The following is a 14,126-nucleotide window of genomic DNA, read 5'->3' as shown; positions in this document are numbered from 1 at the left end:
GAACCCCACTGCAATGAAGTACAGTGGACTGTATCCGCATAGGCAACGGTTTCTTTTCATACGTAGTTAAGTGGAATCCCCAACTTGGTTTCCCTTTAACCAAACGCATTCGGTTAAACCGTAGTGCTGGTTAGTATGCATTTTCTTCGCGTCCCCGTTTAACAAGGTTTCACTGTATTTACGACTCCCCATGAATCATACGTAGAGTCCACGCACAAAATCAGTATTCTCAATGACTTTCTCTGGAATGTTTAAGTCCAAAAATTTTTATGATGAAAAAATTAGAACTTGTGGTTTATTTGAGAACTAACACTCACCGAGTCACATGTTTGTAACATCGCCACTTTTTCCAGACTAAATAGCTCCGACACACCAGCTTCCACTGCTCTGGAGGGTGTGAGTGTTTGGTATTGGTGACGATGTAGATGAGATCGACTTTCAAAAAAGCTCACTTGCAGATCAGCAACAACCAAGCCATACTGAGACAAAACTACCACTCAGCCGCCACTTTGATGTACCGCATTTATTCAGTTATAAGGCGGTCATGATTAAAAGGCGAGGGTGCAGGCTGCAGATAAAAAAAAAATCGCCATATATGTATATATATATACATATATACTGAGCTTCGAATATAAGGCGGGGTGTAACTATGAAACTACAAATTTTGGAAAAAAGAACTTCGCCTTATATTCGAATCAATACAGTAGCATTGATGTTGCAGGTTTGTGCTTGTAAGCATGACCCTATCAGGTGCAAAGTAAAGATAGAACGTTCCCTGAATGACTGCAGTGATTATTGAAAGTACACACTGAAGTGACATGTCTTTGGACATGCTGGCACTCATGGCACATCTGTGCCAACCCGCATCCAAGCGCTTGGTGTGTACAATGCAGAAATCCTGGTGGCATGCGGCCAGGGCACTGCCGCAAAGAAACTGACCACTCAGTGCCAGCCACTCAGCAATGCTGTGCAAACAGCTCGTCAGTGTCAATCACTTAATGGTGATGCTGCTGTGGAGTGAATAAAGCGAAGTGAAGCTTTGCCATTCTCTTCCCAAGTTCGATTTGTTGTTTGCCAGAACAACAATGTTTCCAAGACAACTAACTTTTGTCTATGCACAGTGCATTTCGCTGTGGCAGGGTTCGACTGTAGTGCATGGAAAACACATCATCCAGTAACCAAAACTATGCAACCTTAATGATAAGAAATTCCCCAACTTGCACGCGCAATTACAGCCAATACCTGCCACATCTCTACCGTGCACCAACTAGAACTCCCATGTTTACTACATGACACTAGATTCACCCTGTTTTAGTGCAAAAGCACTGCCGTGTTTACTCACGTAATTCTCGCATTTGCGTAATGCTCACAATCCTAATGTGAGCTGCCAAAAGGATTTTTTGTTTCCCCGCATAATCCTCGCACCCCCAAAATTGCAATGGCGAAAGTCATCTGCTCGCAAAACCCGCATGACGCATGCGCTCGCACCACTCCGTTCGGCGGAGCGCGCGGTGTATCCAGGTGTGCCAGGTGCATGGTAACCTAGCGCCATCTCTCAAACGCCATTCACAATGTCATTGGGTCGGTTTCGCACGCACTCCACTAGGCGGCGTTCGCGCAGCGTCCGGTCGTCCCTTCACTAGATGAGCAGCAGTCTGGAGCTCGCTTTCTGCCCCTTCGAGAAGTTTTTCCTCGTTTTGTTCAGTGCAGGTTTCGGTGCTGCTTCGCCACGGGGTGGTACGCTAGTTATACAGCCGCTTTCAAGCTGAAAGCTATCGAATACGCTGTAGAGCGCGGCAACTGCATGGCAAGCAGGCCCTTTGGTGTCTACGAGTTCAGCGTGCGCTACTGGAGACGGCCGCACGAGGAACTGAAGGCGACCAACAAGAAGCAAAAAGTTAAAGGAGCTCCGCACTGAGCTGGCTGTCATTCCAGGTGGCTCAACTTCCATGCTCCAACCTTTGAACATGTCTCTGAACAAGCCGTTCAAAGATAACGTTCGAAGGCTGTACGCAGAGGGGATTGCAAGCACGCTCTTACGCCGGCTGGCAAGATAAGGAAACCGTTGATGGAGATGCTGTGCAGCTGGATATTGGAATCGTGGGGAATGGCCGCCGCAGATGTCGTCGTCAAGAGCTTCAAGAAGACGGGCACATCGAATGTTCTGGATGCAACTGAAGACCACTCGGTGTGGGATGGAGACAAGGCCTCTAAAGTCAGTGTGGAATCCGGAGGTAACGACGAGACAACATTTAACAATGTTGGCAACACTGACTCGGACTAAGACTGTTCTCATTTGGGCACCCAACTACCAAACGTGGGATGGTGACGGTAGGCGGCGGCTGGCCGCAACGGATAAAGTATTGTGCTTCGTGCCTATGTCAACTTTGTACTTTTATTACAACAATAAGTCCCACTTGGAAATGGCTTGGTGATCTATAATACAGTACAACCTCGTTGCAACAGACCTTCATAGTGGTCACGATTTCAGTCTGCTATAAAAGAAGTATGAACTATCCAGATACTGTTACTACAGACTTCGAAATAATCATGTATGAAGTCTGTTATAACAAGAGTTCGGAATTTTCAACTATTAAAAAGCAGAAACAATGGAACTATGCCGGTCATTTTTCAAGATCATTAGAACAAAAACAGATTGGTAATTACAGCTAACAAACCATCATAATGATTTTGTTTTTTTCAGCGTTTTCATCCTTCTGCTACTATGAAGTATGTCAGAAAATCGCATGCACGAGTGCTGTGTTGCTGTCGTACAGAACTCACTCAATCTTTTCGTTCACTGATATTATTCCATTCCTCCACTTCAACCTAGACTTGTTTCAATTGTCTGCAATATGAACTAAACGAAGGTCTTGTTGCTAAGCTTGGAGATACCACCACCTATATTATTTGGGCACTCATTTTTCTTTTGTTTCAACAACGGTAAATTTCGTATGTAAACATTTGAGCTGTTGTACTAACATTGTTAAGCTTTAAATCCTACCCCTCAACTGCACAAACATCACTTACGCATACTTTAAGTGCATGACTCCACGTACTCAACAGTGATAGTTTTTGGCAAGCAAAAAAGTTTCACCTCTAACAACTCACAATTGTTTCAGTTTCCGGTTTTTGCTTTACAAGCCCGGTGAATTAGAAACACAAAAACAGCACTGAATGAAGGTGTATAAGGAAATATGAATGATTGAAAAAAAGCCAGTAACTTCATGTGAATGTGTGCCAGAAAAGCTGAACATATCATTGAGATTGTAACCAAAAAAAGCGGTAATTGAATTCGCTAATGAAAAACCTACACCTACATACCTTGTAAATAACCGTACAAATTACAAGCCACACATAGCGATTTCCAAGTGGTTTATTCAAGCCTTGGAAAAGAAGCTAGTGAGCTTCGACTGAGTAGCGCGGGTGACAGCCTTTGACACTATGTCACTTTCCATGAGCACAAGACGACGCACTGCATCTGGTGCCATGTTTTGTTCAAAGTAGGACTTCAGGCCTTGAATGTGCTCCAACGCTTCAGCAGTTGCAACCTTACGAGGTGCAGTGTCTTCGTCGCTTTCTTCATCTTCATCTAGTTCGTGATCAACAGGAACATTCGCTACTTGTGCTACAATTTCTTCGTCTGTTATCTCTTCCGTGCTCACGAGCTCGGAATCCGCATCCACATATGCTGCAAAATCTTGCGGGCCAAAAGCTTCCTCTGCAGCTGCCCACATCCCTGGGTCTGGTCCGTCTGCGTCCGCCACCACACAGTCCAGATCTTCGCCATCTTCGAGGACAAAGCCTGCTTTGCGGAAGCAGTTCTTTATGATCTTAGCTTCAATCTGCTCCCAAACAGCAGACAGGACCTGAACAGCAAACCTCAGGTCAATCACTGACTCCCTCTTCTGCTGCATGTCATAGAGCAGCCGCTCGGTGAGACGAGTGCGGTACCGAGACTTGACCGAGTGCACGATGCCCTGGTCGATGGGTTGTGCCTTCGATGTCGTTCCCGGAGGAAAATATGCTACCTTGGTAGCCTGAAGCACTGGTATCTGCATGTGGCTTGAGCAGTTGTCCAAGAATAGGAAGACTTTCCTCTTCTGCTTTGCCATCTGGCTGTCGAAGTTGAGCAGCCACTTGTTGAAGATGACCTTGGTCATCCAAGCACTGCCATTGGATTCCCACTCCACAGGAACATAAACACCACGCAAGCACAAAGGCCTCTTCGACTTGCCTATGAGTAGCAGCTTCGATTTCTCGGTGCCGTCCATGTTACAACAGAAAAGAACACTGACGCGCTCCTTTGACCTTTTGCCTCCATGGCACGGGTCACCAGAAAAACCGTATGTTTTGCCCGGCCTCATCTTATAGAACAGCCCGCTTTCGTCAGCGTTGAAAATGTCACGCGGCTCGTAACCTTCGAGGATCGCTGGAAGTGACTGCATTTTCCAGTCGTCGACTACGGAGTCGTCAACGCTGGCGGACTCGCCAGACAAGCACTTGAAGGAGATCCCGTGTCTCGATTTGAATCGGTTTAGCCAGCCTTCACTACACTTGAAGTCATCCTGGCCTAGAATGACTGAAAGTTGCTCGGCACGTTTTCGCAATAAAAACCCATTGACGGGGATGTTGCGTGAACGGGTGTCGCGAAGCCATACTAGAAGGGCGTCTTCAACTTCAGGAAACGAAGCATCTCGGAGCCTGAACCTCTTTGGCTGCAGGTCACCCGTTACTTGCTTGGCTAGGATATCCTTTCTTTTCTTGATGATCGAGTTGACAGTTTGCTTAGACAGTCCTAAGCGCTCCGCGACGTCCGTTTGCTTCTGGCCTTTGTCTATGCAACTGATGATTTGAAGCTTCTCTTGCAGCGATATTTGCTTCCATTTCGTCGTTGAACTTTTACAAGGCAGATCGTTTGCTGAAACGTTGGCATCCATGGTAGCCGTGCGTCAGGCCAACAGCGCCCGGTGAATGACCGCGTGTGGAGACGGAGAATCGAACAAGCAGCCGCAACCAGCAAACCAAACCTCGATTTCTCCAAGATGGCGTCGAAAACTGGCATGGCTTGGCCTGGCTACCATGCTGGCTACAGTAGATACCGAAAAGTTCCCCGTTTGGCGCTATCCAAAACCGATCCAAGTCGAGCCATAGAGAAGTCGATCCGAGCCATAGCGAGCACAGTGGCAAAATGGCCACTGCCGCGTTACCGCTGCTGTGGTTGCTGCTAATAAATCAAGAAAAGTGTGAAATTAAAGGTTGTCTTCAGCTGAGAAGTCCGCTGTAGAGGTGTAAAAATGGACTTGCTAACGTTATAAACAGGTCTGTTATATCCGAATGTATGTTGTAACAGAATCCGCAGTAAACGAAATTTAATCAATGGCGCAGATAGGAAGACCAACCGAACATCGCAAATCGGTATGTTGTATCCGAATATCCGTTGCAAGCAGATCCGTTGTAACGAGGTTATACTGTGTCGTGTTGTCGGGGGTTTTACCGAAGACACCTAGAGCGAGAACTGTTAACACGCACGTTTATTCACGGTAGCCATGTTTTTCCACTGCCTGCTCGGCAGTTCCCCGACCCAGCATTCCCGCTCTGGTACGTGGCGCCCTCTCTCGAGAGAGTGCCGTGATGGTTGTATCGACACGACACCTTCCCCTTTTGAAAGACAAGTCCTCGACTTGGTCACAGGTTCAGGCGTGGCGGTGGTCTAATGGCTCGACCACTGCGGGTGGTGTGGTTGGCTGCTTCTGTGTAGCCATTCTGTGCTTGGACCGGAGGTGGAAGTTCTGGTATCGCTTGCAGATGTGCTTTTGTGCGACGGACACTTCCTTTGGCCGTCTGCACGATGTAAGATCTCGGTGCATTGGAGGCTTCAACAATGGTTCCGTGTTGTTGGCTCCCTTGTCTAATCTGGACAACTGTACCTGGCTTTAGCGGTGGCCTGTCTTTCACTCTACGCCGCTTGTTGTAGTGTGTGGCTTCGCGCTTACGAATGACTTCGTTGTTTTGCCGGTACTGATGCTGATATTCCCAGTTCGGCTGAAGGGATCCAGGAAGAGTGGGGACATTCGTTTTGAGCTTGCGGCCCATCAGAAGCTCGGCTGGCGAGTAACCCTCTGGACCTGGTGTGGCTCTGTGAGCAAGAAGGCCTTCCGCTACGTCCGTAGATTTCCGGAGGATGTTCTTGGCAGTCTGGACAGCTCTCTCAGCTTCGCCATTGCTTTGTGCGTAATGCGGGCTGGAGGTCACGTGTTTTACTCCCCACCTGCTTGTGAATTGGAGAAACTCAAGTGAGCTGAACTGTGGACCATTGTCAGACCTCAAGATGTCCGGAATGCCATAACGAGCAAACAGATCGCCAAAGAAGTGGACGACATGTTTGGTTTGTGTTCCGCTAAGCTCTTCCAGTTCGAAAAACTTTGAGTAGTAGTCGACAGCCACTATGTAGTTCCTCCCTTCATGGTAGAACAAATCTGCGCCCACCGATTGCCATGGCCGTTCTGGAAGTGGTGTCTGAAGCAAGTGTTCTCGTGCCACTGGACGGTGCGCCGTGCAGGTTGGGCATCTGCCCACGTACGTTTCTACGTCCTGGCTGATTCCTGGCCACCACGAAGACTCTCGTGCCCTTGCTCGGCATCTCACAACGCCTTGGTGTCCCGTGTGAAGTCGCTGCAGAACTTCTGTGTGCAAAGAGGGGGGGAAGACAATCCTTGTGCCCCGAAGTAGAAGTCCCTGTACGACTGACAGTTCATCGGCGACACTAGCATACTTGCGCACCTCAGGAGACAGCGTTTCTGTTTTGGGCCACTTGGTGGTACAGTAGTGCATGACCAGTGACGTAATTGCATCTTTTTGCAGTTCGGCTCTTGTCCTGTTCAACATCTCAGTCGATGCTGGTAGCTGCTCAACTGTGAGAAGTTCGTACTCTTCTATGACCGATGCGAGGTGTTTGCCGGAGCACTGTAGTGGCTTGCGCGACAACACATCAGCTGTGTGCATGTCTTTTCCTGGTATGTGTGAAATTGTGAAGTTGTACTCCAGCACACGCATGCGGAGGCGCTGCAGACGTGGTGTCATCTCGTCAATGCGTTTTGTTGAAAACAAAGGCACCAAGGGCTTGTGATCAGTCTCTATGCTGAACTGCAGACCGAGCACGTACATCCTAAAGCGCTCACACGCCCACGTTGTGGCTAGTGCTTCCTTTTCCACCTGGGCGTACTTTTGCTCAGTCGGCGTCATTGCCCTGGAAGCGTATGCCACTGGCTGTCGCTTGCCCTCGTCATTTGTTTGGAGAAGAACTGCCCCTAAGCCATACGAGGAGGCGTCTGCTGATATCGTCAGAGGTCTTTGTGGATCATAGTAGCACAACACTGGTGTCGTCGTCAGATCCTCCTTGATCTGGTCGAAAGCTTCCTGTTGAGGGTGGTGCCAACACCAAGCAGCTTCATTGAGCAACAGCTCTCGGAGTGGCCTGGTCTTGTCGGCAAGTCCCGGGAGAAATTTTGCCAGCTGGTTTACCATGCCCAGGAACGACCTGAGTTCAGTTGTGTTCTCTGGCGGTGGCATCCTTCTAATGGCTTCAGTTTTCTCCGGGTCAACAGCGATGCCGTTTTCGTCAAGGATGTGCCCCAGGAACTTGACTCTTCGTTTGCTGAATTCACACTTTTGTGGATTGAGAGTCATTCCTGCATCCTTAAACCGCCGAAGCACTGCTGTGAGGTTTGCGTCGTGCTCAGCTTGGTCTCTCCCAAAAACTACGACGTCGTCCTGGTGGCACGCTATTCCGGGGAGTCCCTCAAGGATGCGCAGCATCTCTCTCTGAAAGAACTCTGGGGCTGTTGCAATGCCAAAGGGAAGACGCAGGAATTGGAATCTGCCAAACGGTGTGATGAATGTGGTCAAGTCCTGGGACTCTGGTGCGAGGGGTGTCTGCCAGTATCCAGAATTTGCATCAAGCTTGCTGAAAACTTTAGCATTTGCCAGCTTTGCCAGGTTTTCTTCAACTGTAGGCATGATGACCCTTTCCCGGATCAGTTGCTGGTTCAACTCGGTGTAGTCAATGCAGATCCTGATCTCTCCATTCTGTTTCAACGCAATGACCATAGGCGCACACCAAGGTGTCGCGTGGTAAACCTGCCGGATCACTCCAAGATGCTGCATTCTCTGTAGTTCTTGTTCGACTTAAGGCTGGAGTGGGACTGCTACTCGTCGAGGCGTTGTCACTGCGTAAGGCGTAGCATTTGCTTTGAGTGTTACCTTGTAGACAGTTTTCATTTGGCCAAGTCCTGTGAAGAGTTGGCAGAACTCTGGCCTCGCCTCGGGAAACGATGCTCTGCGTGCTGAGCTTTGTTTGCCAGCCTCAACTGCGTCCAGGTGTGACAATACGTCAAGAGCACGTATGGCTGGACGTCCTAACAGTGCTGTCTGCAAGCCTTCCACTACAAAAATCTGTTGCTGAACACACTTGCCTTCCCACGAGATTGTTGCATTGAACATTCCTTTCGTGTTGATGGGTGTCCTGCCAGGCCCAAAGAGTCTTTTATCTGGAGTTTTCAGTGCTTCCATGTGGCTGCCGTCGTACTGTGAAGCAGGGATTACACTCACATCTGCTCCTGTGTCGACTTTAAAGTGGACAGGACAACTGTTCACGAGTGCAGCGATGAACCAAGGTTCCAGGGTGTCTGCCTTGCTGACTTCTCCAAGGAACACTTCCTCTGTGTTTGCTGCCCCTTTTCTCCTGGTGCTGGGTGCCCTTGCTCTTTGCCCTGCCGGTTGCTGACTTCCCGACAAGCACACTGTTGCAAAGTGACCAGTTTTCCCACAGTTGTTACACAGCTTTCCGAAGGCTGGACACTGCCTCTTGAAATGCTGTTCTGTACTGCCGCACCACTTGCACAATTTTCTGCTCGTAGTGTGGAGAGTTGGAGGTTTGCTTGGTTTCCGCAGCACTCTTCCGTGGTTCCGGCGTTCGCTTGACCGTCCAAGTTCTTCGATCGCAGCACCGTGCTCTGTTCTGTCTCGTAGCTCGCTCTGTTGCTTTTTGACGATTTCAGAGTTCCGTGCGATTTTCGTAGCAGACTGAAGCGTGAGTTTGGGATCTAGCTGCAGCTTTTCGCTTAGTCCAAGGTCTAAAAGTCCCACAACCAACCGGTCGCGAATGAGGTCGTCTTTCAGTGAACCGTATTCACACGTCTCGGCGAGTTTGTGTAGGTCTGTGATGAACGCTTCGACTGACTCGTTCGCTTCCTGCTTTCGACGGTTGAACTTCGCCCTCTCGAAGATTACGTTCGTGCAGGGTATAAAGTGTCCTTCGAACTTGCTTTTCACTGTTGCGTAGTCCGCGAGGTCGGCGTCTGTCAGGCTTAGTGACGCCAGTACGTCTTCGGCTTCCTTCCCCATCGCGTACACGAACGTGTTCACCTGTGTTTCCGCGTCACGGAGGTGAAGTCCTGACACAACGCGATAACGTTCCCACCTTGCGATCCAACGTTTCCAATCGTTTGGGTCCCGGAAGTCCAACTTCTCTGGCAGTTCGACGGCGAACGGGTTGAAAAAGTTCGCGCCATTGTGCGGGCGCACTGCCGCTGCCTGTTGAGCGTCGTTGTCTCTTCCGTCCGGCATGTTGGTCGTTTCGTGGCACTCACGAGATGCTAGGCGACTTCTTGTTCACCGCTGCCACCATGTCGTGTTGTCGGGGGTTTTACCGAAGACACCTAGAGCGAGAACTGTTAACACGCACGTTTATTCACGGTAGCCATGTTTTTCCACTGCCTGCTCGGCTGTTCCCCGACCCAGCATTCCCGCTCTGGTACGTGGCGCCCTCTCTCGAGAGAGTGCCGTGATGGTTATCCCACCCCCTAACTTCACACTGATTTTTCAGGAAAAAAATTGCGAAGATTATGCGAGTAAATACGGTATGAGGCCCACTACGTGAAAAATGGATCCAAGGTGTAACTGCAATCAGGTTCCAAAAATTGATGGCACCAAAACACCCACTGGCTAAAAACACGGATATGCATCAGCTTGACATCCCCACTGGCTTTGACACATTGTGTAGCTGCAAACACAGATACGTGTACAGCATCAATTACAGTACGCATTCGATAGTCTCAATCGGGCATGCGACAGCCTTAGATTAAAGGAGCCATGAAGAGAAACTACAACTTCATTTAATTTGAAAAAACTAGGATTCAGTATCCCACTCAGCACCATTAGAGCCACAAAAGATGTTTTTAACGAAAAAAAAGCAAGAAGTGTTTAAAAACTTTCAGATTTTGCGCCACAGTGACGTGTTATGAGCAAGAATGACGTCATACGGGCCAACAATAAAATATAATTTTCAGTGCGTTAACTGCACGTTAGCATTCAAGTGATGCGGTCAAACGGAACCAGAGGCCCCATTACAGACGTCCAGTCATGTGTCGTCGCGACAGGTCAGTTAGGCGGCCGCCAATCGCACAAATAAGGTTCCGTGACGTCATAGAAAAGTTGCGGGAAATTGGCTAGGGGGTCGCGACTGCTTCACACGTGTTGTTTAATATCTCCGTTATTTGTTTGAAGATTGTGATGATATTGGTGTAATTGTTATCGGGACTAAGCAGTCTTTCTAATAAACTCAACTTGTATTTTGTCTTCATGGCTCCTTTAAGCTTGCTGTTACACAGCTTGGTGACCAGCGACTTTCACACTGCTTGGCATGTTTTCAAGCTCAACTTCCCAGTTACATACTGCTAAGGCTCAATTTGGAAAACCTTCACCCCTGCACCTTCAAATTTATCATATGTGCCGGGTTCCCTGGCATGACATAAGGAAGACCTGACCGGGGGGGGGGGGAATACAATGAGTTCATGTTACTCGCCTGAAAAACAAGAAGACGAGGAGGAATTAGTATTAACAAAATGGAATATTTTACATGGATTTTTAGTTTAGTTACAACAGAGCAGGAACCGAACTGTGTCGTCCAAGCACAACCTACACCACTGGTCATGTGCTAGCTCTTCGAAGTGGCTGAAGCTGCCCTTTTCAGAAAGTCCTGGGAATACTGTCGAGTGTAACAACATTCGTCCCCGTGACACTTTGCCGAAAGAACGCGAGAGAAGGTTGTCAAACATGTGTGCTCGAACCTGGGTGCAATTTTTTTCCACTATGCTGAACTGTCTCTCACGTTCAGCGTTGCTGTGGTACGCACAGTTTCCATTTCACGCTTTTTATGCTCTTCACTGATAACGATGTCACTTGGTATAGGGTTGGGTTGGATTGTCAGGTAGCTTCGGCGCAATGCGGCCATACTTGGAGGAATATTTCGTGAAACACACGGGTGCACTTTCGGGGGATTTCTGTTTTAATCATGCAATCGCACAAAACAATCAGAATTCAGGAGTCTCCAGGAGAATTCGGAAAACCTGACAAGTATGAATTTATTGACGTTACGTCCGACCGTTACCCTTTAAACTCGCAAAAACAAGTCTAGCTTGCCTCAAGATTCTGCCTCGCCAGCACTTGCATTCCGACTACAGTTGCCGACCGTTTTTTCGGGCTCCAAAAATTTGGACTTGCTGGATATTTCGGACTTTCCCGAGAGCCACTTGTCCCATAGGTGCAATGACTCACAGACTTTTCCGACTGCTCTTTTATTCGGACTATTTTTCATTCCCCTCCAGGTCTGAAAAATCACTCGGCTACTGTATTTGGGTGTTCTAGTCTGCGCAGATGTACCGTATAATACGGAATATAGGTCGAGATTTTTTACAGAAAAATGTGCCGAAAAGTCACCCCTCGACCTATATTGCAGTCACTGGCAGTTGTCATGTGGCGACCGGGCAGCCCATTGAGCCCATCCACACCGCAAGGGCACCATCGCCACCACCATCAATCGTATGCGACGCCATCTTTGTTTTGTTGCTTCTCTCACTGTCGGCGAATGTGTGCGTGCTATTTCCTTCTTGCTCAAAATGAGTTTAGGCACTTGGTGCGAGTTCACAGCAGCATTTAAAAGAAAAGTTGGGGGTTTTCCAAGGCCAATGATGTGTCCGCCTTGCGCCAGTTCGGAATCACCAAAAGAAGTATTGCTAGCGGCGTTAGCTGAAGGGCCGGGCAGCTCTGGGTATGCAACGCTCGGAAGGCATCATTTCATGGGCGCTGCTCTGTGCACCTGTGCTGCTCTACAAAAGGGGCAAATTTTGTCCGCTAGTGTCGTGCGATGTCTCTACGAATGGATACCCCAAGATGTTTGCTGACCGCCTGCACAGACTGGCTGTCGCTCCGGTCTGCACACGAGTGTCCCATGCTTTGCCCTCGCTTCACGATGACATTGTCTTGCGAGTGTTTAACTCTTTCCGTACCGCACGCGCGATTTCGATCATGAGCGATCGAAATCGATCGGAGTTTTCAAACGCTGATTTGAAAGTCGCGCCGGGCGCTTTGAAACGTTTGGCGCCATCTACCGTGTAGCACAAGAAATAAGCTTTCATTTGCTGTGTAGTTTGTATTTTTTGAGCCAGGTGGCGGCAGTTTAAAGCCCGCCGGGAGAAGCGTATACGCGGCGTAGTTGCCGCGGAAGATGGCTGCGCCCCCGCGAGCTCGACGCTTGCTCCCAAACACCGCAAATCGCGAGATTCTACTCAATCTTCGGTAGATTTTCGGGACTTTACTAGCAGCAGTGACTCTTCCGATGATTTCGATCAGTCAGACTTGAGTTTTGACAGTGACGATCACGACAATCAGCCCGGAACATCCGCGGCCGCCAACAGGTAAGCGAGCGGCTTGTTTCTCTAGTGTAGCCGGTTTTCTTTGAGTGCTCCGCTGACGGTTCGCGAGGTTTATCAGTGTCACGCATGGTTCTATCTTATCTGCAGGGTTTCCACATCCTTTGGCCAAGACTCGCTGCTGCCTCGACAACGGAGTTTTTGCAATAAAAATCTTTACCTAAAACAATCGAGAAAAGCTTTTTTTCTTCGTGGTTTTGACGCGCTGTAAACAAACTTTTGCAGCTCAGAAACCGCTAAAGTTAGGGCTTTGATTTTTTTAGAGAACATTGTCAAGAAATGCAGAAAACATTTGTATATTTCAGAATTTCTTCTAAAAATTTTTCTTTGAAGTTATAAAGAGCGTTTTCGCAATTTTGTGCTAAATTTGCCCAAAATGTCTGATTTGACAATTTTTATTTTGCTTTTTCTCTCTTTACAATTTCATAAAAGTTATGTCAATAAAAAGAGAATCTATTTAGGTTCATTTTCGTGTGCTTTATACATTTTTTCACCTAACAGGTTTTTCATAAAAAAAAACATTACCGGAACCCACAAAAAACGGCACTTTTCCCCCGGTACGCAAAGAGTTAAGAAGTGCCTGGACTGCACCCAAGACGACCTGCTGTGTGGACGACAGCGAGCCAGAAGCAGTCGTCTGACAATACTTCAGACAGTTTTAAATGAGTAATCTGAGACGAAACAAGTTATAGTCTCAATAAAAACATGGATGTTACCTAATTATTTTTTTGGCATTTTTCGGCTACAAGGTAAGGGGGTCGACCTATATTCCGCCTCGACCTATATTCCGCATTATACGGTAGCAAGAATCAGCACATGTTGTCCTGAAAACCGCTTTATCATTTCCATCCCACAAGGAGTGGTTTTCAAGAACTACAAAGATAGAGCCCAAACAAAGCACTTCAACTTTTCTTAAGGAAACAGTTTGGCAAGTTTCTTAACAGCACTAATTACTGCTCACGAGCTCACGCATCGTGGAGGCAGCCTAAACAACCCACCAATGATCTGGTCGGGCGTGAGGGAGCGGTCGGGCACCCGGAACTCGGCAAACAGCTCCTTGGGGTCGACCGTCTGCAGGAAGCCCGAGAGGAAGTTGGCCAGCCGCACGGCCGACCGCGCCTCGTTCTCCAGCTGCCGGTCGCGACCGTGCACCACGTCACCGGGCAGCCACAGGCTCTCCGGGCGCTCACGCGCCATGTCGGCACACGTTGCTGTCGTCACCTGCATGTGCATACAATCGAAGTTCGCTGCCGCACTGTGGAGACCAAGACGACGGACGCGTACAGTGGCGTACGGAATGAAATGAAGAACGTTTGCCACATGGTGGCTGATCTGGGTGCTAACATGAATCATCAT

At 48.5% G+C, this 14,126-nt stretch overlaps 1 protein-coding gene across 1 annotated transcript in view; it reads right to left on the bottom strand.

Annotated features, from left to right (window-relative positions):
• LOC144152791 (uncharacterized) overlaps positions 1 to 14,126 on the bottom strand; it is a 78,371-nt gene that overhangs the window by 32,293 nt on the left and 31,952 nt on the right. Inside the window, exon 8 of the mRNA XM_077684253.1 lies at positions 13,769 to 13,991. Coding sequence (XP_077540379.1) covers positions 13,769 to 13,991 — 223 coding nt within the window. The remainder of the gene's footprint in view (positions 1 to 13,768; positions 13,992 to 14,126) is intronic.

The sequence above is a fragment of the Haemaphysalis longicornis genome, unplaced genomic scaffold (assembly GCF_048455015.1).
Source record: "Haemaphysalis longicornis isolate Haplotype H1 unplaced genomic scaffold, Haemaphysalis longicornis Haplotype H1 scaffold_9, whole genome shotgun sequence".
NCBI classification, from domain to species: Eukaryota; Metazoa; Arthropoda; class Arachnida; order Ixodida; family Ixodidae; genus Haemaphysalis; species Haemaphysalis longicornis.
This window is presented reverse-complemented; position numbering and strand designations above follow the sequence as displayed.